The sequence below is a fragment of the Macaca mulatta genome, chromosome 19 (assembly GCF_049350105.2).
Source record: "Macaca mulatta isolate MMU2019108-1 chromosome 19, T2T-MMU8v2.0, whole genome shotgun sequence".
NCBI classification, from domain to species: Eukaryota; Metazoa; Chordata; class Mammalia; order Primates; family Cercopithecidae; genus Macaca; species Macaca mulatta.
In genome coordinates, this window is record NC_133424.1 from 51557275 (window position 1) to 51584460 (window position 27186).

A 27186-nucleotide genomic window follows, 5' to 3' on the forward strand; every position below is an offset into this window, starting at 1 on the left:
CTGCCCAACCTGGACTCCTGGCTTCAAGCCATCCTCCCACCTCAGCCTCCTGAATATCTGGGACTACAGGTGCACACGACCCTGCCCAGCTAAGTTATTATTATTACTGAGATGGAGTCTTGCTCTGTCACACGGGCTGGATGCAGTGGCGCGATCTCAGCTCACTGCAACCTCCACCTCCCGGGTTCAAGCAGTTCTCCTGCCTCCACCTCCCAAGTAGCTGGGATTACAGGTGTGCATCACCACGCCCGGGTAATTTTTGTATTTTTAGTAGAGACAGGGTTTCACCATGTTGGCCAGGCTGGTCTTGAACTCCTGACCTCAAGTGACCCACCCACCTCAGCCTCCCAATGTGCTGGGATTCCAAGCGTGAGCCACCATGCCCAGCCAGACTCAATAAGCTGTTACTGAACAAATGAATGAATGCATACTAAGCAAATCTTACACAGAGGCAGGCAGACACACCAAAATACTCAGACAGAGGCAGAGAGAGGAGTCACAGAGTCGGTTTCTCTAGAATAATTTGAAGCTCTTGGCTCAACATTTATTGCCCCTTTCCTCTGTTCCTCATGTCCCAGAATGCCACCCTCCCAGATGGGGACAGAGTGCTACTGGTACTGGTGGGAGGGGTAGGTGCTGTGGCCGTCGTACTCATCAGTGGTGAGGCAGTGCAGCATGAAGTGGCCCAGGTCATGTTTGGAGATGACCCTCGAGGGCCCTCGTCCATCCAGGGTTACTGTGTACGCCCCAGTTAGTGGCTGGTCTCCTGTGAAGTAAAGACAGAAGGGCTGGGTGAAGCAGTCACCTTTCCCCTCCCCCAAAATTTGACCCCCAGAAAGACCTTCCCAGGGTGCCTACTGTGTGCCCAGCCTGGGTGGTGTCACAGCCAAGAATGGACTTCCGGTATGCAGGTGCTCATCTATATCCTTTGCTTCATTCATTCGAGAAATCCTTATTGATTACCTATTATGTGGCCAGGTGCTGGGCACCCAAGCAAGGGACAAAGCAGACAGGAATCCCCTGCCCTGGCCAGTGGCGGTGGCTCATGCCCATCATCCCGGCACTTTGGGAGGCTGAGACAGGAGGATCACTCAAGCCCAGGAGTTTGAAACTAGCCTGGGCAACACAGGGAGACCCTGAGTCCACTAAAAATACAAAAATCAGCCGGGTGCAGTGGTGTGCCTCTGTAGTCCCAACTACTCAGGAGGCTGAGGCTGGAGAATTGCTTGAGCCAGGGAAGCTGAAGCTGCAGGGAGCCATGATCGTGACACTGCACTCCAACCTGGGTGACAGAGCAAGACCTTGTCTCTAACAACAACAACAACAACAACAAATTATCTGACAGTAACCAACTAAACTTAGGGATAAAATGTACCATCACCCAAGCAGAGACAGGCTGGAATTATGCACAGTATGGAACACACACCCTTGGCTGTGTGTTTGCTTGGGACAAAGTGGACGGGAATCGCCTGCCCTGGCTGGGCGCGGTGGCTCACGTCTGTAATCTCAGCACTTTGGGAGGCCAAGGTGGGAGGATCACTTGAGCTCAGGAGTTTGAGACCAGTGAACATGGCCAAACCACATCTCTACAAAAAATGCAAAAATTAGCTGGGTGTGGTAGCTTATGCCTGTAGTCCCAGCTATTTGGGCAACTGAGGCAGGAGAATCACTTGAGCCCAGGAGGCGGAGGTTGCAGTGAGCCAAGATTGTGCCACTGCACTCCAGCCTGGGCAACAGAGGGAGACCCGTCTCAAAAAAAAAAGAAAAAAAAAAAGGAACACACACCCTCACCCCATGTGGCATTCGTGCCCAACATGTTTAATCTGAATCTGTGGCAAAACAGCTAGAAAATTCCAGAATGTGGCCGGGCGCGGTGGCTCAAGCCTGTAATCCCAGCACTTTGGGAGGCTGAGACGGGCGGATCATGAGGTCAGGAGATCGAGACCATCCTGGATAACCCAGTGAAACCCCGTCTCTACTAAAAAATACAAAAAATTAGCTGGGCGAGGTGGCGGGCGCCTGTAGTCCCAGCTACGCGGGAGGCTGAGGCAGGAGAATGGCGTGAACCCGGGAGGCGGAGCTTGCAGTGAGCTGAGATCCGGCCACTGTACTCCAGCCTGGGCGACAGAGCCAGACTCCGTCTCAAAAAAAAAAAAAAAAAAAAAAAGAAAAAGAAAATTCCAGAATGTGGGCCTTTTAAAGTTACCTGGCCTGGTTAATGTTATGAGAAACTTAAAGAAAAAGGGCAGGGTAGGTTGAAAAAAATTTTTCTGATTTTTTGATACAGAGTCTTCCTCTGTCACCCAGGCTGAAATGCAGTGGCACAATCTCAGCTCACTGCAACCTCTGCCTCCTAGGTTCAAGCAATTCTTGTGCCTCGGTCTCCTGAGTATCTGGGATTACAGGTGTCCGCCACCACACCTGGCTAATTTTTGAATTTTTAGTAGAGACGGGGTCTCACCATGTTGGCCAGGCTGGTCTCGAACTCCTGACCTCAACTGATCTGCCCACCCTGGCCTCCCAAAGTGCTGGGATTACATATGTGAGCCATTGTGCCGGCCTGACAGTTGAGGAAATTTTACTATGGAGTGGATACTAAATGATATGACAGTAAATGTCACTTTCCTTAGGTGTGATCATGTTTTGTGTGCAAATATCTTTCTTTTAGGAGATAGCTGTCTAGGTATTTAGGAGTGAAGTGAGACAATGTTGTAATTCCTCTCAAATAATTAAGCCAAATATATATGCATATATTTTTTTCACAATATATTCAGCAAAATCTATCTATATATTCATGGAGAGAGAGAGAGGAGGAGAGAGGGAGAGAGAACAGGATAAAAAGCTAAGCACTGAACCTAAACAAAGGGTTTATGTGTATTCACAAACCTTTAATGCATTCAACTCGGGAGGTTTGAAAGTTTTCACACACTTGGCTGGGCGCAGTGGCTCACACCAGTAATCCCAGCACTTTGGGAGGCCAAGGTGGGCAGATCACAAGGTCAAGAGATCAGGACCAACCTGGCCAACATGGTGAAACCTCGTCTCTACTAAAAATACAAAAATTAGCTGGTCGTGGTGGCGCATGCCTATAGTCCCAGCTATTCTGGGGGCTGAGGCAGGAGAATCACTTGAACCCAGGAGGCAAAATGTTGCAGTAAGCCAAGATCACGCCACTGAGCTCCAGCCCGGCAATAGAGCGAGACTCTGTCTCCAAAAAAAAAAAAAAAAAAAAAAAAGAAAGCCCAGGTATGGTGGCTCACACCTGTAATCCCAGCACTTTGGGAGGCCGAGGTGGGTGGATCACAAGGTCAAGAAGTTGAGACCATCCTGGCTAACACGGTGAAACCCTGTCTCTATTAAAAAATACAAAAAATTAGCCAGGTGTGGTGGCGGGTGCCTGTAGTCCCAGCTACTCGGGAGGCTGAGGCAGGAGAATGGACTACAGGCATTGAGATGGGGTTTCACCGTGTTAGCCAGGACGGTCTTGATCTCCTGACCTCGTAATCCGCCCACCTTGGCCTCCCAAAGTGCTGGGATTACAGGCGTGAGCCACCGTGCCCGGCCATTAATATCTATCTTTTCTTGTCTTTTTCTTTTTTTCTAGACAGGGTCTCACGCTGTTGCCCAGGCTGGAGTGTGGTGGCTCTATCACATCTCATTGCAGCCTTGATCTCCTGGGCTCAAGCCATCCTCAAGCCACAGCCTCCAAATAGCTGGGACCACAGGTGTGTGCCACCATGCCCAGCTAATTTTTTTTTTTTGTATTTACATTGTAGAGATAAGTCTATGTTGCCCAGGCTGGTCTCAAACTCCTGGGCTGAAGCAATCCTTCGTCTTGGCTTTCCAAAGTGACGGAATTACAGGTGTGAACCACCATGCTTGGCCTGCATATCTATCTATCTATCTATCTATCTATCTATCTATCTATCTATCTATCTATCTAATCTCTATCTCCCATACTAGAAATGTAAGCCATGGCCGGGCATGGTGATACAGGCATGTAATCCCAGCTACTCAGGAGGCTGAGGCCCCAGAATCCATAGACATAATGGATTAAACCATTAGCCAGTGGTAATCCCCTCAACCTTCAATCCCTCACCACTCCTCAGAAGGGAAAGTCCCAACCCTCTAATCCAGCCTTAGTCTTTCTGGTGACCAGACCTGAAGCTGCCTAGGGGATGCCAGCTCTCAGTGAACTCATCAGCATAAAAAAAGACATTTATCATTTTGGAGATTCCAAGGATTTTAGGAGTTGTATGCCAGGAAACAGGGACGAAGGCCAAATATATATGTCACAATATCATAGGAAGGTTTGCAATTTTAGGGTGATCAGGGAAGGCCTTGCAGATCTCCCCAGAGGGCAGGAGGGAACAGGCAGATGGCATTGGTGCCACCAGGTCCCTGCCCTGCTTACCTATGTGTGGCGGCATCACAGCCACGTACTTCAGGCCCGATTCCTGCAGCACCTTGTGCATCCGGATGTGGTCATCGGTCACGGCCTGCAGTCGTGGGGGCACCTTGGTGGGGTCCCAGAGCAGGAAAGCTGGAGGGAGGACACAGGGCAGGATCAGCCTGGGCTCTCTCTCTTTCTCTCTCTCTTTTTTTGTTTATTTGAGACAGAGTCTCGCTCTGTCACCCAGGCTGAGTGCAGTGGTGCAATCTCAACTCACTGCAACCTCTGCCTCCTGGGTTCAAGCAATTTGGCCTCAGCCTCCCCAGTAGCTGGGATTACAGGTGCACACCACCAACCTGGCTAATGTTTGTATTTTTAGTACAGACAGGGTTTCACCATGTTGGCCAGGGTGGTCTCAAACTCCTGACCTCAGATGATCCACCCTCCTCCACCTCCCAAAGTGCTGGAATTATAGGCATGAGCCACTGCGCCCGGCCAAGGGCCCACTTGTCTTGATGCCAGGACAAAACCCTGCCATGGCTCACCATTGCCTTCCAGTTGCAAAAACAGGGGAGTCTCTGGGCCTCCTCTTTCCCTCACAGGCCAGGTAAGAGCTGTCTGCTGATCACAGTAATTCCAAATCTGACCTCTTCTCACTCTGCCTGGTCCTGTCCACTGTTTCCTCTTGCCTGGACCAGCCCAGCAGCCTCCTCCCTGGTCTCTCAGCCCCTCCTTCCTTCCTCCCAAGGAGCCCATGAACACCCCTATCAGTTCACATCCATAGCTCCATCTCACTCAGAGTAGAAGCAAAGTCCTCATGGCCAGCCCTCAAGGCGCCACCTGATATGGCCCCATCAGCTCTCTGACGTCCCTGCCTACCCTGCCTACCACTCTCCCTTACATGCCTCTGCTCCAGCCAGGTTCTGCCTCTCAGCCTTGGCAATGTCTGATCCCTCTGCCTCTGATGCATTTCCCTCTCTTTTTTATTTTCTCGGAGACAGGGTCTCATTCTGTTGTCCAGGCTGGAGGGCAGTGGCGTGAACATGGCTCATTGCAGCCTTGACCTTCTGGGCTGAAGTGATCCTCCTGTCTTAGCCTCCTGAGGAGTTGGGACCACAGGGGTGAGCCACCAAACCCCCACTTTTTTTTTCTTTTTTTTTTTTTTTTTTTGAGACGGAGTCTCGCTCTGTCGCCCAGGCTGGAGTGCAGTGGCGCTATCTCGGCTCACTGCAAGCTCCGCCTCCCGGGTTTACGCCATTCTCCTGCCTCAGCCTCCCGAGTAGCTGGGACTACAGGCGCCCGCCACCTCGCCCGGCTAATTTTTTTGTATTTTTTTTTTTTGTTTTTTTGAGACGGAGTCTTGCTCTGTCACCCAGGCTGGAGTGCAGTGGCCGGATCTCAGCTCACTGCAAGCTCCTCCTCTCGGGTTCACGCCATTCTCCTGCCTCAGCCTCCCGAGTAGCTGGGACTACAGGCGCCCGCCACTTCGCCCGGCTAGTTTTTTTTGTATTTTTTAGTAGAGATGGGGTTTCACCGTGTTAGCCAGGATGGTCTCGATCTCCTGACCTCGTGATCCACCCGTCTCGGCCTCCCAAAGTGCTGGGATTACAGGCTTGAGCCACCGCGCCCGGCCAATTTTTTTGTATTTTTAGTAGAGACGGAGTTTCATTGTGTTAGCCAGGATGGTCTCGATCTCCTGACCTCGTGATCCGCCCGTCTCGGCCTCCCAAAGTGCTGGGATTACAGGCTTGAGCCACCGGGCCCGGCCCTTTTTTTTTTTTTTTTTTTTGAGACAGAGTTTCCCTCTCGTCACCCAGGCTTCAGTGTAATGGCGCCATCCCGGCCAAGCCTGGCTAATTAAAAAAAATTTTTTTAGGCCAGGTGCGGTGGCTCACCTCTGTAATCCCAGCACTTTGGGAGACTGAGGAGGACAGATCGCCTGAGGTTAGGAGTTTGAGACCAGCCTGGCCAACATGGTGAAATCCCCGTCTCTACTAAAAATACAAAAATTAGCTGGGCGTGGTGGTTCATGCCTGTAGTCCTAGCTACTCAGGAGGCTGAGGCTGGAGAATCGCTTGAATCCAGGAGGCGGAGGTTGCAGTGAGCTGAGATCACGCCACTGCACTCCGGCTTGGAAGACAGAGCAAGACTCCATCTCAAAAACAAAGCAGAACAAAACAAAAAAACAAAAATTAGCTGGGTGACTTGGTGCATGCCTGTAATCCCAGCTATTTTCAGGAAGCTGAGGCAGGAGAATCCCTTGAACCTGGGAGGCAGAGGTTGCAGTGAGCCGATATCGCGCCATTGCACTCCAGCCTGGGCGACAGAGCAAAACTCCGTCTCTAAAGAAAAAGAAAGGCCGGGCGCGGTGGCTCAAGCCTGTAATCCCAGCACTTTGGGAGGCCGAGACGGGCGGATCATGAGGTCAGGAGATCGAGACCATCCTGGCTAACACGGTGAAACCCCGTCTCTACTAAAAATACAAGAAAATTAGCCGGGCGAGGTGGCGGGCGCCTGTAGTCCCAGCTACTCGGGAGGCTGAGGCAGGAGAATGGCGTGAACCCGGGGGAGCGGAGCTTGCAGTGAGCCGAGATCGCGCCACTGCACTCCAGCCTGGGGCACAGAGCAAGACTCCGCGTCAAAAAAAAAAAAAGAAAGAAAAAGAAAAAAAAAGTGTTTTTTGTAGTGATGGAGGTCTTACCAAGTTGCCCAGGCTAGTTTTGAACTCCCGGGCTTAAGAGATCCTCCCACCTCGACCTCCTAAAGTGCTGAGATTACGGGTGTGACCCAGGACCCTTTGTCATTTCCCTCTCATAGCCACGTGGCTCCCTGTTTTCTTTGCAGACTTTGCTCAAAGGTCACCTTTCCATGCAGCTTTTCTTGACTGTCCTGCTTAAAATAGCAAAATCCCATCTCCCCCAGCCCAGTTTACCAATTCCTTTTCTTGGGGCCTTGTTTTCTCCCTAGGACCCTTCCCCTGTCGCCACACCCTAGAGTTATTCTGTGACTCTTTCTATCACATTTCCTGCTCCAATCCCAGCCCTTAGAAGTATCTGGAACATTGTAGGTACTCACTAAATATTTGTTCAGGAATTAGCTTTCAACAAGCTATAACTTGGCCAAGCTATACCGGCTGACATTTGTAGAACTTTTACCTCAAGCCAAGAACTATGCTAAATACTTTTAGGAGCAGTTTGGTGAATAGTTAAGAGCTTGGGTTCTGCCTAAAGTCAAGTCCTGTATCGACCACTGGCCAGCTTCCTGTTTCCTCATGTGCAAACTGGGATGATATACATTGTTCAAAGGCTGGGCACAGTGGCTCACACCTGTAATCCCAGCAGTTTGGGAGGCTGAGGTAGGAGGATCAGTTGAGTCCAGCAGTTCTAGACTCGCCTGGGCAAGATTGGTGAGATCCGTCTCTACAAAAAATTAAAAAATTAGCCAGTCGTGATGATCCACACCTGTGGTCTTAGCTGCTCAGAAGACTGAGGTGAGAGGATCACTTGAGCTCAGGAGTTCGAGGCTGCAGTGAGCTGTGATTGCACGACTGCACTCCAGCCTGGACAACAGAGCAAGACCTTGTCTAGAAAAAAAATACATAGTTTGAGTAATGTTAGTGGTTATAAAAAGGTGTGTCACAGAGACCAGCCTGGGCAACATAGCCAGACCCTGTCGCAACAAAAACATTTTTAAAATTAGATGGGCATGGTGGCACATGCCTGTGGTCTCAGCTACTCAGGAGGATCCCTTGAGCCTAGAAGTTGGAGGCTGTAGTAAGTTATGATCACATCATGCTCCCTGCAACCTCCACCTCCAAGTTTCCGGTGATTCTCCTGCCTCAGCCTCCTGAGTAGCTGGGATTACAAGTATGCGCCACCATGCCCAGCTGATTTTTGTATTTTTGGTAGAGACGGGGTTTCACCATGTTGGCCAGGCTGGTCTCGAACTCCTGACCTCAAGTGATCCACCCGCCTCAGCCTCCCAAAGTGCTGGGATTACAGGTGTGAGCCACCACACCTGGCCCAGGGTTTCCTCTTTTCAGATGAGAAAACTGCGGTGCAGATTGTGAAGTGGTGGCCCAAGGCCACACAGCAAGGATCTCAGGGCCCTATTCCCCTTCTCCTCATTCCATGTTTTTATCTGCAGCCTCCAGCCTCCAGTTCACAATCTCAAATCCAGTCTCTAACTCACCCTGGGTTTCTTTCTTTTTTGTTTTGTTTTGTTGTGTTTTGAGACAGGGTCTCGCTCTGTAGCCCAGGCTGGAGTGCAGCAGTGCAATCACAGCTCACTGTAACCTCCACCTTCTAGGCTCAAAGGCTCCTCCCACCTAAGCTTCCCAAGTAGTGGGGACCGCAGGTGCGTACCAACACACCCAGCTAATTTTCTGTATTTTTTTTGGAGAGATGGAGTTTTGCTATGTTGCCCTGACTGGTCCTGTACTCCTGGACTCAAGCAATCCGCCCACCTTGGCCTCTCAAAGTGCTCGGATTACAGGCGTGAACCACTGTGCCTGGCCTTACTCTGGATTTCTTTCTAATCCTCTCAGTTCCCTCCGTAAAAAACAATCCTCCTCAAGCCCTAATGGATAAACTCCGAGCTTCTTAGATGACAAAAATCTTTCTAATCTTTTACCTTGACATTTGAATATGGAGGGAATATTAAACTCTAATAATTAGAGGGTGGAAGATAATTAAAGGGTGACCATTGCACTGTGGTCCTGGAAGAGAAAGGTCCTTTTCTTGGGACTTGCCGAAGGTGTCGGTGGGTGTGCAGCTCCATTTCAAATAGTTTAGGAAGCCCGGGTGCAGTGGCTCACACCGGCAATCCAGCACTTTGGGAGGCCACATCACTTGAGGTCAGGAGTTCCAGACCAGCCTGGCCAATATGGTGAAACCCCATCTATACTAAAAATACACACACAAAAAATTAACCAGACGTGGTGGCGGGCACCTGTAATCCCAGCTACTCAGGAGGCTGAGGCAGGAGGATACCTTGAACCCGGGAGGCGGATGTTGCAGTGAGCCGAGATCATGCCATTGTGCTCTAGTCTGGGTAACACAGTGAAACTCCGTCTCAAAGAAAGCAAAAACAAACAAAAAACCCAAATAGTTTAGGAGAACAAAAACAAAAACTCTTTGTGTATGTGTATGTGCATAAACCAATTACAAAACACAGTCACAATTTTAAAATCAGGAATATGGCTGTTGGCCAGGTGCAGTGGCTCACGTGTAATCCCAGCACTTTGGGAGGCTGAGGCTGGTGGATCGCTTGAGTCCAGGAGTTTGAAACCAGCCTGGGCAACATGGCGAAACCCTATCTCTACCAAAAATACAAAAATTAGCCAGCCTCATAACCTGGTCTCAAAATAAATAAATAAATAAATAAATAAATAAATAAATAAATAAATCCAAACTTAAAAATTAAAAAAAAAAAAAAGGAATACGGTTGTTCACATGACTATTCTTTTAACTTTTCTGTTTATAACTTTTTATAATAAAAAGTTAAAAAGTATATTGAGGACCTACACACTGAAGTAAGCAGCCATGAGGTATGTAAGCTAACTTCAAATGGGTCAGAAAAGAAAACACTGTGTGTCTGTGAACAGAGGGCAGTGGGTATACCGGTGTCCTTTCAATTTTTCTGTAAGTTTGAGATCATTTCCAAAGAAAAAGTTAAGCTGGATTCAATGGCTCATAGCTGTTGTCCTAGCTATTTCAGGGGCTAAAGTGAGGGGATTCCTTGAGCCCAGGAGTTCAAGGGTACAATGAACTATGATCATGCCACTGCACTCCAGCCTGGGTGACAGAGTGAGATCTTATCTCAAAAAAAATTTTTTTTTAATTAAAAAACAATCCTGGCACACATAAGACTTTAATATTTAGAAAACAATCTAAACAAAAAACAAAAAAAAATTGAAAAAAAGAAAGCATATTAAATCAATTTTACAGGTTCGTCTTTTTCATGGAAGCAAAACTTAACCACTTAAATTGATTTTTTTTTTTTTTTTTTTTTTTTTTTGAGACGGAGTCTCGCTCTGTAGCCCGGGCTGGAGTGCAGTGGCCGGATCTCAGCTCACTGCAAGCTCCGCCTCCCAGGTTTACGCCATTCTCCTGCCTCAGCCTCCCGAGTAGCTGGGACTACAGGCGCCCGCCACCTCGCCCGGCTAGTTTTTTGTATTTTTTAGTAGAGACGGGGTTTCACGGTGTTCGCCAGGATGGTCTCGATCTCCTGACCTCGTGATCCACCCGTCTCGGCCTCCCAAAGTGCTGGGATTACAGGCTTGAGCCACCGCGCCCGGCCTTTTTTTTTTTTTTTTTTTGAGACGGAGTCTCGCTCTGTCACCCAGGCTGGAGTGCAGTGGCCGGATCTCAGCTCACTGCAAGCTCCGCCTCCCGGGTTCACGCCATTCTCCTGCCTCAGCCTCCCGAGTAGCTGGGACTACAGGCGCCCGCCACCTCGCCCGGCTAAGTTTTTGTATTTTTAGTAGAGACGGGGTTTCACTGTGTTAGCCAGGATGGTCTCGATCTCCTGACCTCGTGATCCGCCCGTCTCGGCCTCCCAAAGTGCTGGGATTACAGGCTTGAGCCACTGCGCCCGGCCCCAAATTGATTTTTAAGACATGGGAGAGGCCGGGCGCAGTGGCTCAAGCCTGTAATCCCAGCACTTTGGGAGGCCGAGACGGGTGGATCACGAGGTCAGGAGATCGAGACCATCCTGGCTAACACAGTGAAACCCCGTCTCTACTAAAAATTACAAAAAAACTTGCCGGGCGTGGTGGCGGGCGACTGTAGACCCAGCTACTCGGGAGGCTGAGGCAGGAGAATGGCGTGAACCCGGGAGGCGGAGCTTGCAGCGAGCTGAGATCCGGCGGCTGCACTCCAGCCTGGGCGACAGAGCGAGACTCCTTCTCAAAAAAAAAAAAAAAGAAAAGAAAAGAAAAGAAAAAAAAAGACATGGGAGAGTCTGGACGTGGTGGCTTACACCTATAATCCCAGCACTTTGGGGGGCTGAGGCAGGAGGACTGCTTGAGGCCAGGAGTTCAACATCAGCCTGGCCAACATGGCGAAACCTTGTTTCTACCAAAAATACAAAAATTAGCAGGGCATGGTGGCAGGCGCCTGTAATCCCAGCTACTCAGGAGGCTGAGGCAGAAGAATCGCTGCAGGCCAAGATCATAGTCCCAGGCACCACGAACCCGAGAGGTGGAGTCTCGGTTGCCATGAGCTCATATTGCGCCACTGCACTCCAGCCTAGGCAATGGAGTGAGACTTCATCTCAAAGAAAAAAAGACATGGGAGAAAAAAACCCAAAAATTAACTGCAGACCATTCCAATCTGGGAACAAAAGTAAGGCCTTGTCTCTACAAAAATATCAAAAAATTAGCCAGGTGTGGTGGTGCATGCCTACAGTCCCAGCCGCTTGGGAGGCTGCAGTGGGGAGGATCACTTGAACCCAGGTTGAGGCTACAGTGAGCCATGGTCGCACCACTGCACTCCAGCCTGGTTGACAGAGCAAGACCGAGTGAACCATTCTGAAATCGCAAGGTTACTTGTGTATTACTTTTCCATTTCAAAGCTTGAGGAAAAAAGCCATAAATGATTTCGCTTCCTACCCTCCAGCTAGGTCTGGCCTCCAGGCCTCTTTGCTTGCTTTGTCCTCTGCCTGGAGTGTAATTACAATCATCAGGCAGTCCTCTTTCATGTCACTTCCCTTTCCAGGGAGGCAATTTGTGTGATGAAACACACTTGAGATCAGGAGTTCGAGACCAGCCTGGCCAACATGGTGAAACCCTGTCTCTACTAAGAATACAAAAATTAGCCAGGCGTGGTGGCAGGTGCCTGTAATCTCAGCTACTCGGGAGACTGAGGCAAGAGAATCCCTTGAACCCGGGAGGCAGAGGTTGCAGTAAGCCAAGATCATGCCATGGCACTCCAGCCTGGGCATCAGAGCGAGACTCCATCTCAAACAAACCTCAAAATAACTAAAAATACATACATACACACATACATACATAAATAGATTATACAGGACAACTATTTGCTTAATGTCCTTGTCCCCATAATCAGGAGCTCTGTGAGGGCGGAGACCTAGTATATATCCACAGCTCTATCACTTCCTCTGGCGGGCCCACCCTGACCTCTCTCAGCCTGGGTCAGACATCCCCTCTGGGCTCCCACAGTCCTGTAGTTTCTCCCATTGTGGCCCTATCCCCTCTGCCTGCCTCCCCCATCCCAGCTTTGATGATCTGGATGTCAGTTTGATCCTGGATCTGTTTACCACCTCTCTCCCACCTGTGATCTTGTATGTGCAGGGCCCAGGGCTGCACAGGTCACCACTGTGTCCCCACCATCACCCAGTAACGTTCAGGCACACAGCTGGTGCTCAGTTAATGCACAGGAACATGGAATGGCTTCAGTGTCACCTTTCAGAGGCCCCTGGGCTACCTTCCCAGTACCCCCCAGTTCAGCCCCACCTCCATGATCCCACCACCCACCCGAGGTGCAGGCCACGACCTTGTCCACACCATGAGCCTTCATGGCTGCCACAATGTTCCGGGCGCCCTCGGACATCACTGTAGTGGGACCTTAGAGGGGACAGAGAGTGGCTGTCACTGGTGGGCGGCGGCGGCGGCAGGGGTGGCAGGGGTGGGGCTGGGGGCGGGGGTGGCGCTGGGGGCCGAGGTGTAGGGGAGGGCCGTGGGCAGAGGGGGGGCTCAGTACTGAGGTCATTGCGGGTGCCCAGCAGCACGATGACAGCATCCTGCCCAGCCACGGTCTTGTCCACATCGGCTGCCTGCAGAACATCCCCCACTACCACGTGGGCTGGCTGGGGCCCCTCTGATGGCAGCCTGGAGGAGTCCCGCACCAGCACCGTCACTTCGTAACCTGTGGACAAAGAGGAGGAGAGAGGCTGGTCAGTAGGCTTGTGGGCTGGCACTATTGGGCTCCAGGGGCTGGGTCTTAGAAGCCACCATGAACGCTCAAATCCATCCCCTCCTCTATTCTGGGGAAGTGGTCTTCAAACCTTTTTTTTTTTTTTTTTTTTTTGAGACGGAGTCTCGCTCTGTCGCCCAGGCTGGAGTACAGTGGCCGGATCTCAGCTCACTGCAAGCTCCGCCTCTGGGGTTTACCCCATTCTCCTGCCTCAGCCTCCCAAGTAGCTGGGACTACAGGTGCCCTAGCTGGGACTACAGGCGCCCGCCACCTCGTCCAGCTAGTTTTTTGTATAGAGACGGGGTTTCACCGTATTAGCCAGGATGGTCTCGATCTCCTGACCTCGTGATCCGCCCGTCTCAGCCTCCCAAAGTGCTGGGATTACAGGCTTGAGCCACCGCGCCCGGCCAAGTCTTCAAACATTTTTTGTTTTTGTTTGTTTTGTTTTTGAGACAGGGTCTTGCTCTCTTGCCCAGGCTGCTGTGCAGTGGTGCAATCACAGCTCACTGCAGCCTCAACTTCCCGGGTTCAACTGATCCTCCCATCTCAGCAGCCCAAGTAGCTGGGACTACAGTGTGCACCACCACACCCAGCTAATTTTGCAATTTTTTTTGTAGAGAAGGGGTTTTGCCATGTTGCCCAGGCTGGTCTTGAACTCCTGGGCTCAGGTGATCTGCTTGCCTCAGGCTCCCCATGAGCCACTGCGCCGTGGCCTTCAAACATTTTTGCTGGCATACCTACAATTGATGCTTAGTATTGGGCTGGTTATTAAAATAGACCATACCTTGGCCAGGCATGGTGGCTCACGCCTGTAATCCCAGCACTTTGGGAGGCTGAGCCAGGCAGATCACCTGAGGTCAGGAGTTTGAGACCAGCCTGGACAACATGATGAAACCCCATCACTACTAAAAGATACAAAATTAGCTGGGCATGGTGGTACATACCTGTAATCCCAAGTACTTGGGAGGCTGAGGCAAAAGAATCACTTGAACCTGAGAGGCGGAGGTTGCAGTGAGCAGAGATTGCACCAGTGCACTCCAGCCTAGGTGACAGAGTGAGACTCCATCTCAAAAAAAAAAAAGACCATAACTTCATACCTTCATAATTCATAAATAATCTGAACTGAAGCCTCCAAGCACCACACCCTGTAACTTCCCTTCCCTCTATTCATTATTATTATTTTTTGAGACGGAATCTCACTCCATAACCCGGGCTGGAGTGCAGTGGCACGATCTCGGCTCACTGCAACTTCTGCCTCCCGGGTTCAAGTGATTTTTCTGCTTCAACCACCCGAGTAGCTAGGACTACAGGCACGTGCCATCATGCCTGGCTATTATTATTAATTTTTTTGAGATGGAGTCTCACTCTGTTGCCCAGGCTGGAGCACAGTGGCGTGATCTCAGCTCACTGCAACCTCTGCCTCCTAGGTTCAAGCGATTCTTCTGCCTCAGCCTCCCGAGTAGCTGGGACTACAGGTGCATGCCACCACATTGGGCTAATTTTTGTGTTTTTAGTAGAGATGGGGTTTCACCATGTTGGCCAGGCTGGTCTTGAACTCCTAACCTCAGGTGATCCACCTACCTTGGCCTCCCAAAGTGCTGGGATTACAGGTGTAAGCCACTGTACCCAGCCAGCAACTTCCCTACCCTGTAACAACTAAAGGGTTAATGCTGGCACTGCACTGGTCTCTGCCTCCCATCCATGGTCCTGGAGGAAACTGAGGTCCTGAGGAGGACATGGGTGACCTACAGACTGACAAGTGCTTGGATTGGTCCCAGCCCTGCTGCCTGGCCTTACTGCTGGGAAGCCCAGTCCTCCTTTAGTGGTCATAACAGATTTTTAATATTGTCTTAGTATATTCCTTCCCAAAATAATTTTGGATAATTTTGTTCCTCTCCAACACACACACACATTTTAAAGTTCACAACTAACATATTTCTTCCTTTGTTTTAAACATTGGCAAAGGATGTTAACATTTGGGTATACTGTAATAGCTATATATATACATATACATATATATATACACACATATACACACACACACACACACACACACATATATATATATATATATATATATATTTAGAGACAGGGTCTTGCTCTGTTGCCCAGACTGGAGTGCAGGGGCACCAATCATAGCTCACTGTAACCTCAAATTCCTGGGCTCATGCCTGTTATAATCCCAGAGCTTTGGGAGGCCAAGACAGGAAGATTGTTTGAGGCCAGGAGTTTGAGACCAGACTGGGCAACATAGTGAAACCCTGTCTCTGCAAAAAAATAAAAAAATCTAGCCAGGTGTGCTGGTGCAACCTGTAGTCTCAGCTATTCAGGTGGCTGAGGCTGTAGTGAGCTATGATTGCACCACTGCACTCCAGCCTGGGCTACAGAATGAGACTCTGTCTCAAAAATAAATACATAAAATTAAATTAACAAAAAGTTTAGGCTAGTACCTGGCACAGAAATAAGAGCTACCTGGTGCTGGGCGCGATGACTCACGCCTGTAATCCCAGCACTTTGGGATGCCAAGGCAGGTGGGTCACCTGAGGCCGGAAGTTTGAGACCAGCCTGACCAACATGGGGAAACCCCACCTCTACTAAAAATACAAAATTAGCCAGGCATGGTGGCTAATAATCCCAGCTACTTGGGAGGCTGAGGCAGGAGAATTGCTTGAACCTGGGAGGCGGAGGTTGTGGTGAGCTGAGATCATGACATTGCACTCCAGCCTGGGTAAAAAGAGCGAAACTCCATCTCAAAAAAAAAAGAGCTACCTGGTTGTTTGCTATTATCATGCCTTTTTTTTTTTTTAATTTTTAAAATTTTATACAGCTAGGGTTTCATTCTACTGAGCAGTCTAGGGAAACATAAAGGCCAGCTGTGGTGGCTCACGCTTGTAATCCCAGCACTTTTGGAGGCCAAGGCGGGTGGATCACTTGAGGTCAGGAGTTTGAGACCAGCCTGGCCAACATAGTGAAACCCCGTCTCTACTAAAAATATGACAAATTAGGCCGGGCGCGGTGGCTCACGCCTGTAATCCCAGCACTTTGGGAGGCTGAGGTGGGCGGATCACGAGGTCAGGAGATCGAGACTAACACAGTGAAACCCCGTCTCCATTAAAAATAAAAAAAAATTAGCCAGGCGTGGTGGCAGGCGCCTGTAGTCCCAGCTACTCGGGAGGCTGAGGCAGGAGACTCACTTGAACCCAGGAGGCAGAGATTGCAGTGAGCTGAGATTGTACCATTACGTGCCAGCCAGGGCAACAAGAGCGAAACTCCGTCTCAAAAAAACAAAACAAAACAAACAAATAACAACAAAAAACACAAAAAACAAAAAACCTAAAAAGATACAATAAAAAAATTAAAAAGAGAGATGGGGTTTTGCATGTTGACCGGGCTGGTCTTGAACTCCTGGGCTCAAGTAATCTGCCTGGTATGGCCTCCCAAAGTGCTGGGATTACAGGCATGAACCACCGAGCCTGGCCTATTACACCTTTTAACCATTTTGCGACTTTATCTCCTGGCCTGGACCAGGCCTGCGTCTCCTTCCTGGTCCCTTTCCTGGGTCCTCCCTGGGCTCCTGGACCGAGTCCTGCCCTCTCCAATCCATATTCCACACAGCAGCCAGACAGAGCTTTCCACAGAAAGATTTAAGTGCCTCCCTGCTCAGTTGCCTCTCACAAGCCTGAAATGCCCTCTGATAAAACCCATGCTCCTCATGCCAGCCTTCCAGGCCCCTCGGGATCTCGCTTCTCCTATCCAGCCTCTGCTGAAGGCTCTGCCCTCTTCACCCACAGTACTTTTTTTTTTTTTTTTTTTTTTTTGAGATGGAGTCTCGCTCTGTCGCCCAGGCTGGAGTGCAGTGGCCGGATCTCAGCTCACTGCAAGCTCCGCCTCCCGGGTTCACGCCATTCTCCTGTCTCAGCCTCCCGAGTAGCTGGGACTAGAGGCGCCCGCCACCACGCCCAGCTAATTTTTTGTATTTTTAGTAGAGACGGAGTTTCACCATGGTCTCAATCTCCTGACCTCGTGATCCGCCCGCCTCGGCCTCACAAAGTGCTGGGATTACAGGTGTGAGCCACCCTGCTGGGCTTTTTTGTTTTGTTTTGTTTTTGAGACGGAGTCTCGCTCTGTTGCCCAGTCTGGAGTGCAGTGGCGCAGTCTCCACTCACTGCAACCTCTGCTTCCTGGGTTCTAGTGATTCTCCTGCCTCAGCCTCCCAAGTAGCTGGGATTACAGGCGCCTGCCACCATGCCTGGCTAACTTTTTGTATCTTTTTTTTTTTTTTTTTTTGAGAAGGAGTCTCGCTCTGTCGCCCAGGCTGGAGTGCAGTGGCCGGATCTTGGCTCACTGCAAGCTCTGCCTCCTGGGTTCACGCCATTCTCCTGCCTCAGCCTCCCGAGTAGCTGGGACTACAGGCGCCCGCCACCTCGCCTGGCTAGTTTTTTGTATTTTTTTTTTTTTTTTTTTTTTTTTGAGACGGAGTCTCGCTGTGTCGCCCAGGCTGGAGTGCAGTGGCCGGATCTCAGCTCACTGCAAGCTCCGCCTCCCGGGTTTTTACGCCATTCTCCTGCCTCAGCCTCCCGAGTAGCCGGGACTACAGGCGCCCGCCACCTCGCCCGGCTAGTTTTTCGTATTTTTTAGTAGAGACGGGGTTTCACCGTGTTAGCCAGGATGGTCTCGAACTCCTGACCTCGTGATCCGCCCGTCTCGGCCTCCCAAAGTGCTGGGATTACAGGCTTGAGCCACCGCGCCCGGCCAGTTTTTTGTATTTTTTAGTAGAGACGGGGTTTCACCGTGTTAGCCAGGATGGTCTCGATCTCATGACCTTGTGATCTGCCCATCTCGGCCTCCCAAAGTGCTGGGATTACAGGCTTGAGCCACCATGCCTGGCCCTTTTTGTATATTTAGTAGAGATGGGGTTTCACTATGTTGACCAGGCTGGTCTCGAACTCCTGACCTCGTGATCCACCTGCCTTGGCTTCCCATAGTGCTGGGATTACAGGTGTGAGCCACTGCACCCGGCCTTAACTTCTCTTCCTTTAGTTCCTCAGATGCATGGTGCTGCTTCCTGCCTTCTGGCCTTTGCACGTGCTGTGCCCTCTGCCTGGAACACCCTTTACTCTCTTTCCCCAGTCCCCCCAGTCACTTGTACTTCCTCTGTATGCTGACCTGCAGCAAACCAAGCACTCTGTGGGTCCAGGGACTGTGTCATATTTCCTGCCATCTCCCTGGCCCTTTATAAACACAAAAGCACAGGCATTACTGTCCCAGGGACCTTGGTCCAAACTCCAGCTCTGCCACCTACCAGCTGAGGAACCTCATGCAACCTCTTCCATGATTGGACCTCAGCTTTCTCATCTCTGAAGTGAAGATCACAGTACCAGCATCCCCATGCTATGTGACCACCTTTCATAGGGGAATGACACAAGATCTGTGCTGCCCTCACACATGGGGGAGCAGCAGGGGCTTGCATGGGGCCAATATGGGCATTCTTTTTTTTTTTTTTTTTTTTGAGACGAAGTCTCACTCTCTTGCCCAGGCTGGAGTGCAGTGGTGTGATCTCGGCTCACTGCAACCTTCGCCTCCCAGGTTCAAGTGATTCTCCCACCTCAGCCTCCAGAGTAGCTGGGATTACAGGTGTGCGCCACAATGCCCGGCTAATTTTGTATTTTTAGTAGAGATGGGGTTTCACCATGTTGGCCAGGCTGGTCTCGAACTTAAATGACCTGCCTGCCTTGGCCTCCTGAAATGCAGGGATTACAGGCGTTAGCCACTGCACTGGGCTTAATGTGGGCATTCTTTTTTTTTTGAGATGGGGTCTTGCTCTGTAGCCCAGGCTGGAGTACAGTGGCACAGTCTCGGCTCACTGCAAGCTGTGCCTCCTGGGTTCATGCCATTCTCCTGCCTCAGCCTCCCGAGTAGCTGGGAATACAGGGGCCCGCCACCACGCCTGGCTAATTTTTTTTATTTTTGGTAGAGATGGGGTTTCATCGTGTTAGCCAGGATGGTTTCGATATCCTGACCTCGTGATCCACCTGTCTCGGCCTACCAAAGTGCTAGGATTACAGGCGCCCGGCATGATTTTTCATATTTTCCTTTGCTCTATCCTTCTCTACCTATGTGTATATATATGTGTGTCTATATAAACATTAAATATAGTATATATTACATATGATAAGTATATACATATGTCTAGAAACACATGTATATGCACACACACACATATATATACTTTTTTCCTATTTTAGAGTAAGTTGTAGAGGTCGTGCCCTTTTTAGTCTTTTTAATTTTTATTTATATTTTTTATAGAGATGTGGGTCTTCCTGTGTTACCTGTTACCCAGGCTGGTCTCAAACTGCTGGACTCAAGTAGTCGACCCACTTCAGCTTCCCAAAGTGCTGGGATTACAGGCGTGAGCCATGGTGCCTGGCCTCTTTTTAAGCTTTTTAAAAATCTCAGCCATCGGCCACGCATGGTGGCTCACGCCTGTAATCCCAGCACTTTGGGAGGCCAAGGCGGGCGGATCATGAGGTCAGGAGATGGAGACCATCCTGGTTAACACGGTGAAACCCCGTCTCTACTAAAAATACAAAAAAAATTAGCCGGGCATGGTGGCGGGCACCTGTAGTCCCAGCTACTTGGATGGCTGAGGCAGGATAATGGCGTGAACTCGGGAGGCGGAGCTTGCAGTGAGCCGAGATTGGGCCACTGCACTCCAGCCTGGGCGACAGAGTGGCACTCTGTCTCAAAAAAAAAAAAAAAAAAAATCTCAGCCATCAATACAAAAGATTTCATTGCCTAACCTGGTGTACACAAACCCACACATATATAATTGAAATGAGTTTCATAAAACTAATACTTAAAGTGATACATTTTGATACTATGTCATCATTTGTCACCCTATATTGTTGATACACATTGTGACCATATGTTTCAGATCTCACTATAACTCACAGTTTGAGAAGCATCAGGTTGCAACAACCCTGCAAGGTATGTATCATTATCCTGTCCACATTGATGGGGAAACTGAGACAATTTTAGGCAACTGGGCCAGGATCACACAGCTAGTAGGTAGAGAAGGTTGAATTTTTACCTAAGTGAGTCTGATCCAGAGACTGCAAAATTCAATGCTAGTCTAAGTACTTCCTACATAAGATCTCATTTAATTATCCCAAGAGCCCTAGGGCAAGTACTACCAGTTTCACCATGACCTTACACATGTCTAGGTACACAGATGACAAGGCATTTGGCCACACAGGCTGTAAGCCGCGGAGCTGGTGACTTGAATGTGGGCAGGCTGGCACCAGAGTTCATGCCTGTCAAGACTCTTGGTCCTACAGAACCATTGTGAACTCCAGTTAATCCAAGCCCTTTCCGTCCCTCCCTCCCTCCCTCCCTCCCTCCCTCCCTCCCTCCCTTCCTTCCTTCCTTCCCTCCTTTCTTCCTTCCTTCCTTCCCTCCTTTCTTCCTTCCTTCCTTCCCTCCTTCCTTCCTTCCCTTCTTTCTTCCTTCCTTCCTTCCCTCCCTCCCTCCTTCCCTCCCTTCCTTCTTTCCTTTCGTCTTGCTGTGTCACCCAGACTGGAGTGCAGTGGTGCAGTGATGCAATCTTAGCTCGCTGCAACTTCCGCCTCCCAGGTTCAAGTGATTCTTGTGCCTCAGCTTCCCAAGTACCTGGGATTACAGGTAAGTACTACTGTGCCCAGCTAATTTTTTTTTTTTTTTTTTTTTTTTGAGATGGAGTTTCGCCCTTGTCACCCAGGCTGGAGTGAAGTGGTGCAATCTCGGCTCACCACAACCTCTGCCTCTTGGGTTCAAGCTATTCTCCTGCCTCAGTCTCCCGAGTAGCTGCGATTACAGGCGCCCGCCACCACGCCCGGCTAATTTTTCATATTTTTAGTAGAGACGGGGTTTCACTATGTTGGCCAGGCCTCCTGACCTCGTGATCCACCTGCCTCAGCGTCCCAAAGTGCTGAGATTACAGGCGTGAGCCACCGCACCCGGCCTCTTTTTCTTTCTTTTTATTTATTTTTTTAAATTTTAGAGACAGGGTCTCACCCTGTCACCCAGGCTGGAGTGCAGTGGTGCAAACACAGCTCACTGTAGCCTTGAACTCCTGAGCTCAAGCAATCCTCCCACCTCAGCCTTCTGAGTAGCTGGGACTACAGGCATGCATCACCATGCTCAGCTAATTTATTTTTATTTTTTATATTTTTGTAGAGATGGGGTCTTGCTATGTTGCCCAGGATAGTCTCAAACTCCTGGCCTCAAGCCATCCTCCCGCCTTGCCCTCCCAAAGTGCTGGGATTACAAGCATGAGCCACTGTGCCTGGCCAGCCCTTCCCTTTGCTGATGGGGACATCAAAGCTGAGAGCTGGAAAGAGATTTTTCAGAGCCACAGCTCTGAAGCTCCCTAGGCTCCAGTTCTTAATCCCCCTGAGTGCAGTCCCAGCTATGACCAGCAGGGATGGGCAAGTGGAATTAGTGGATTTCCATGTGACTCAGCACCTTTCAACTTCTCTCACTTCCTTCTCTCCCAGTAAGTGCTTATCAGCAAATTGGTTTTTACTGAGAGGCCCACAGCTCCCCACTCTCCACAAGTCAAGATCGTCACGGGGTCTCCCTGGGGAAGGGAAGAGTTTCCAACCCAGTGAAGAACTTTCAGAGTCCCTCCAAGGGAGACAGCAGAGTAGGGTCCTGGTGGCCTCCACCCTTTTGGGGCACGCAGATAGTCAATATCTTCAGCGTCACCAAGGCCTGTAAGGGTGGGGCCCCATATCTGGAAGTCCCAGGCCCAGCTGGGAGTTGGTCAAGTCTGGGCTGTGGGGGCAGGGAGTGCTGGGGGATGGTTATCCCCTTTCCTGCCCTCTCTCCTGGGGCAACTCCACATTTTCAGACCTCATTGACTTTCCCAGGACTGCTGTCCCCAAGTCTTCACTCATGTTTCTCTGTGACTCCTTCCCATTAGGTACTCACAGCAACCTGACCCCCCAACTTTTTCAATTGCCAGCCTGGGGACTTGTGGTGGTTAAGAGCATGAGCTGGGTTCAAATCCCAGCCCTGTTAGTTACCAGCTGTGTGATGTTGGGCAAGTCACTCTCTGGGCCTCAGTTTTCTCATCTGTCAAGTAGGGTAATACTAGTTCCCACTCCATTTTGAGAGCTCTCATGTGAAGAGATGACAGAGCAAGCTTGGCTTAGTAAATCCTCTCTGGGTGTGCGAACAACCACCACCACAACCACAATAATGACAACTGCATTGCATAAGAGCTCTGGACTTACACATGACTGTGCCACGGGAGTCCCCCCGGGGTTCCCGGGGCCAATTCCTCTCTGGCTTGGACTCACATGAACTTGGATCTCACATCTTTTCCCATTTCTGCTCCCGTGGCCGCTTGCTTTGGCCCCTGAGTTCTCATACACCTGGCTGGGGCGCTCATGGCCCCAATCAGCCTCGGCCCTGCCCCATGGTGCCCCTTCCTAAAGCTCTGCCCGTCCGTTCCGTGACACGCCCCGCCCGCCCCGGCTCATGCCTGCTTGCACCGCCTGCGCCAGGGTGGTGAGCCCGGTCTGGCCAGTGGCGCCGAAGATCGCGATCTTCTTGACGGCCATCCTGCGAGATCGTGGGGGTGCAAGGCCTCAGAGTCTCGGCACGCGCGGGAACCTACTGGCTGCTGGGCGGCGCTCTCTGCCCTACTCAAGCAGGAACAACTGGGCGGAGCTGGCTCGAAGGGCCACACCTCAGCCCAGCTCCGCCCGCGGCTCAGGTCAAGGGACGCGGCCTAACGCGGGTGGGCGGGGCAGGAGTCAGCTGGCATTCGCTCACCGCCCAGCACCGCCCTCTCTGCCGGCCACTTAGGTCGGAAGGCGGGGCCACAGAAGGCCACGCCTCCACATAGCAACAAACCGAGTGGGCGGAGCCGAGATAATTTGTCACTCAGCGTCCTGCCTCCGCGCTCTACCTCCCGGAGAGGGGCGGGGCCAGGCGAGCCACGCCCACGGCCTCTTGTAGCTCACGCCCCCTCTCGCAGAGCCTGGAGCGATCTGGGGCGCACTGTAAGCACCAGAGCCTCCCAGAACCAGCAAGGGGAGAAAGTGAGGGAGGACAGAGTGTGTGTGTGCACTTGAGTGTAAGACACTGTGTCACGGCATATCTATGCACTTATATGACCCTGTGTGACTCAGTGACCGGAAGGGCAAGCATGACTGTGGGCGACACCTTGTGTCATCCTCCTTGTGTGATCCCGTGTTACAGTGTGACTACACGTGCGTAACACCACGTGTGCCAAGCATTGATTCTGTTCTTTTGTGACCTTGTGGTGACACCGTGGGTGACACTGCGTCAGCCTGTACGATAGGGTGTGGGACGTGTGAGGTGTGCTACATGGAAGCGTGAGATTATTAGACTGTGACAGTGTGTGACACCACATGTCTCGTGTAAGGATGTGTGACACCGGGACCCCATTCGAGTGTGTGACTGTGGGTGTCTCTGTTGTGCTGCTGTTTGTGACCCCCTGTGATTATGATGTGCGAGGTCAGGGGGTGCAGCATGTGCGGGGCGACTGCTGTGAAGGTTCGAGTGTGTAGAGTGTGTGACACTGTGGCTGTGAAGCTGTGCGCGATGTGTGGGCCTATGACACTGTTTGTGACTGCCGGGGAGTGTGCGACTGTGTGTGACAGGTGCGTTTGTGTGTGACGCCGCGTGGGCGGTGGTGACCCTATTGGATTGGTGTGGTGCTGGGTGACACTGTTCCAGTGTGGACGCCGCCTGTGACGGCGTGAGGGTGTGACCCCGTGGGACCTCACAGGAGGGAGTGACGGCGCGCGAGCGCGTGGATGCGGGGGTGAGTTTGTGTGTCGAGGCCCCCGCGAGTATGGCATAGCAGCGTGGCGAGCGTAACCCCGTGGGAGTGTGCAGCGCGTGACGCCGCCGTGCCCGCGCGAGTGCAGCCGTGCACCCCACGCCGCGGCCGGGTGTGACTGTGCGTGGGCCTCGGGCTGCGGGGCGCGGGGACCGCGGGCGGGAGGGGGCCCCGGGGGCGCGCGGAGCGCGGCGGCGGCGCGAGCGAGGGAGGCGCGGCGGCGCATGCGGATCTGGCTGAGCCGTGAGCCCGCGGGGCCGAGCTGAGCCGGGCTGGGCCGGGCCGGGCCGGGCCGGGCCGGGCAGCGGACGCCGACAGGGAGGTCGGTCGGTCGTGGTGAGCAGTGGGGACAGCGGCGCCGGCGGCCGCGGGCCCAGGTGAGCGGCTAGGGGGCCGACAGCCCCTCCCCCAAGCATGTACCCACCTGGCGAGCATCCCTCCTCCGTGCGCACCGGGCATAGCTGGAGCCCCGGGTCTCCCTGGCTGGAGGGAGGCAAAGGGTCGAGGGCAGGACGAGTCCCCAACCCCCCACCCGGTCTAGCCTCCGCGCCACGCGTGGGTCTTACCCCCAGGCCTTGTCCTTCCCAGGCCCCCTCCCTGGGCGCGGTGTCTGAACCGCAGGGAGAGAGGCGCGGCCTGGGAAGGGTTAAAACCTCTGATGCCACCGCAGCCCAGCGCCCCGCCTGCTTTTGCAGGGGGGAGTGGGGGGCCGGCTCGCAGGACACCCCTTCTTGGCTCCCCTATTACCTGCTCCCTTCCTTCCCGTTCAATCGCGTTATGGCCAGAGCTGATCCTCGGCCTGGCTTGAGAGCTAACAGGAGAGCTAACGGCCTCCCCATCTTTAAGTGTCCTCCACTGAAGAAAACAGTTGTAACCACCGTTTAACAGGGAGGGAAACTGAGTCACAGAAAGGCCAAGTTAAAGATACTCGGTTAAAGATACAGCAAGGATAAAGCGGAACTTGAACTCATTTCTGTCTGACTCCGGAACAGGCACATTGATTTGCTGAGATATGTGAGGAAAAGATGAAGAATAATAGCAAGGAACATATGTATCGAGAGCTTGCAGTGTACCAGATACCATGATCCCTGCATTATTAACTTACTTCTTCAAACACCGCTAAGAAACGGGTACGATTATCTTTACTCTTTTTTTTTTTTGAGATGGAGTTTAGCTCTTGTCACCCAAGTTGGAGTGCAATGGTACAATCTCGGCTCAGTGCAACCTCTGCCTCCCGGCTTCAAGCAATTCTCCTGCCTCAGCCTCCCAAGTAGCTGGGATTACAGGCATGAGCCACCACGCCCGGCTAATTTTGAATTTTTAGTAGAGATGGGGTTTCACTATGTTGGTAAGGCTGGTCTCCAACTCCTGACCTCAGGTGATCCACTCACCTCCTTGGCCTCCCAAAGTGCTGGGATTATAGGCGTGAGCCACCTCCTGGCCTACCCTTTTGTGTGTGTGTGTGACAGAGTCTCACTCTTTCATTCAGTCTGGAGTGCAGTGGGTCAATCTCAGCTCACTGCAATCTCCATCCCCCAGGATCAAGCCATTCTCCTGTCTCAGCCTCGTGAGCAGCTGGGACTACAGACACGCGCCACCATGCCTGGATAATTTTTGTACTTTGTTAGTAAAGACGGGGTTTCACCACGTTGGCCAAGCTGGTCTCGAATTCCTGGCCTCAAGCGATCCACCTACCTGGACCTCCCAAAGTGGTGATATTACAAGCATGAGCCACCGTGCTGGGCCATCATTACGATTTTGCAGATGAACAAACTAAGGCCCAAAGAGTAGAAATAGCTCAGCCAAAGTCACACAGGTGGTAGGTAGCTGTGTGCTCACTTTCACTTTTCCATGGAGGGAGGGAAGAACAAAAATGGATTTGGGACTGGGCACAGTGGCTCACACGTGTAACCCCAGCACTTTGGGAGGTTGAAGTGGGCAAATAGCTTGAGCCCAGATGTTCGAGACCAGCCTGAGCAACATAGCGAGACCCCATCTCTACCAAAAATACAAAAATTACCTGGTCATGGCGGAGCTTGCCTGTAGTCCCAGCTACTCAGGAGGCTGAAGTGGGAGGATCGCTTGAGTATAGGAGTTGGAGGTTACAGGGAGCTATGATTTTGTCACTGCACTCTAGCTTGGGTGATAGAGCAATACCTTGTCTCAGGAGAAAAAAAAGGGGGGGGATTACAGTGTATCCCCCTAAGGGACAATTTCCACTCTACTCACTCTATTGACCAAGACTCAGACCCTACCTTCCTAGAATTCAGTGAGTTGGCAATTGTCTGGGTCTTTTGAGGACATTGATCTCCTAACTTCCTCCTTTGTTGGTCTTAGAATCAGGCCTGGGGGCTCAGAAGGTAGAGGAGATACATCTAATGTCACTCAACCCTTTAAATTTCTTCTCTCTCTTTTTTTTTTTTTTTTTTTTTTTTTTTTTGAGATGGAGTCTCACTCTGTCGCCCAGGCTGGAGTGCAGTGGCGCAGTCTCGGCTCACTGCAGCCTCTGCCTCTCAGGTTCAAGCAATTATCCTGCCTCAGCCTCCCGAGTAGCTGGGATTACAGGCATGCACCACCATACCTGGCTAATTTTTGTATTTTTATTAGAGATAGGGTTTTACCATGTTAGAGTCTGGAACTCCTGACCTCAGGTGATTTACCCACCTCGGCCTCCCAAAGTGCTGGGATTACAGGTGTGAGCCACCACACCTGGCTAATTTCTTCTTTTTTTTTTTTTTTTTTTTGAATATTTTTTTGTTCTCTATTTTTAAATTTTAATTTAATTTAATTTAATTTTTTCTGAGATGGAGTCTCACTCTGTTGCCCAGGCTGGAGTGCACTGGCACGATCTCAGCTCACTGCAACCTCCGCCTCCCAGGTTCAAGCAATTCTACTGTCTCAGTCTCCTGAGTAGCTGGGATTACAGGTGCACGACGCCACGCCTGGCTAATTTTTGTAGTTTTAGTAGAGACAGGGGTTCCACCGTGTTAGCCAGGCTGGTCTGG

The 27186-nt window shown here is 51.2% G+C and overlaps 2 protein-coding genes across 4 annotated transcripts in view; one reads left to right on the forward strand and one right to left on the reverse strand.

Moving 5' to 3' along the window:
- Positions 1-508: 508 nt before the first annotated feature.
- On the reverse strand, positions 509-22992 carry BLVRB (biliverdin reductase B). The gene is made up of 5 exons (XM_015123983.3): positions 22853-22992; positions 13114-13278; positions 12888-12977; positions 4415-4543; positions 509-766 (listed from the first exon to the last, which is right to left on the reverse strand). The coding sequence occupies exons 1-5, from the start codon at positions 22929-22931 to the stop codon at positions 609-611; spliced, it is 621 nt and encodes a 206-aa protein (XP_014979469.1). The 5' UTR covers positions 22932-22992; the 3' UTR covers positions 509-608.
- A 1081-nt stretch (positions 22993-24073) lies between these two features.
- The window catches only part of SPTBN4 (spectrin beta, non-erythrocytic 4), a 117880-nt gene continuing 114767 nt past the window's right edge, over positions 24074-27186 (forward strand). Inside the window, exons 1-2 of one of the 3 annotated variants that reach the window (XM_077982781.1) lie at positions 24074-24163; positions 25174-25311. The gene's annotated coding sequence lies outside the window, so the exon portion shown is untranslated. Of the gene's footprint in view, positions 24164-24360; positions 24559-25173; positions 25312-27186 lie in introns of those variants that run through there. The other 2 variants (XM_077982780.1, XM_077982779.1) reach the window with 2 other exon arrangements.

Bases quoted from the DNA above. Each gene is read 5' to 3' on its own strand.
- BLVRB (XM_015123983.3), bottom strand. From the start codon at position 22,931: ATGGCCGTCAAGAAGATCGCGATCTTCGGCGCCACTGGCCAGACCGGG. The intron at 4,544-12,887 runs GTGGGTGGTGGG...TCCTCCCTCCAG, and splicing joins GGTCGTGGCCTGCACCTCGG to CTTTCCTGCTCTGGGACCCC. The intron at 767-4,414 runs GTAAGCAGGGCA...TTTACTTCACAG, and splicing joins TGTGATGCCGCCACACATAG to GAGACCAGCCACTAACTGGG.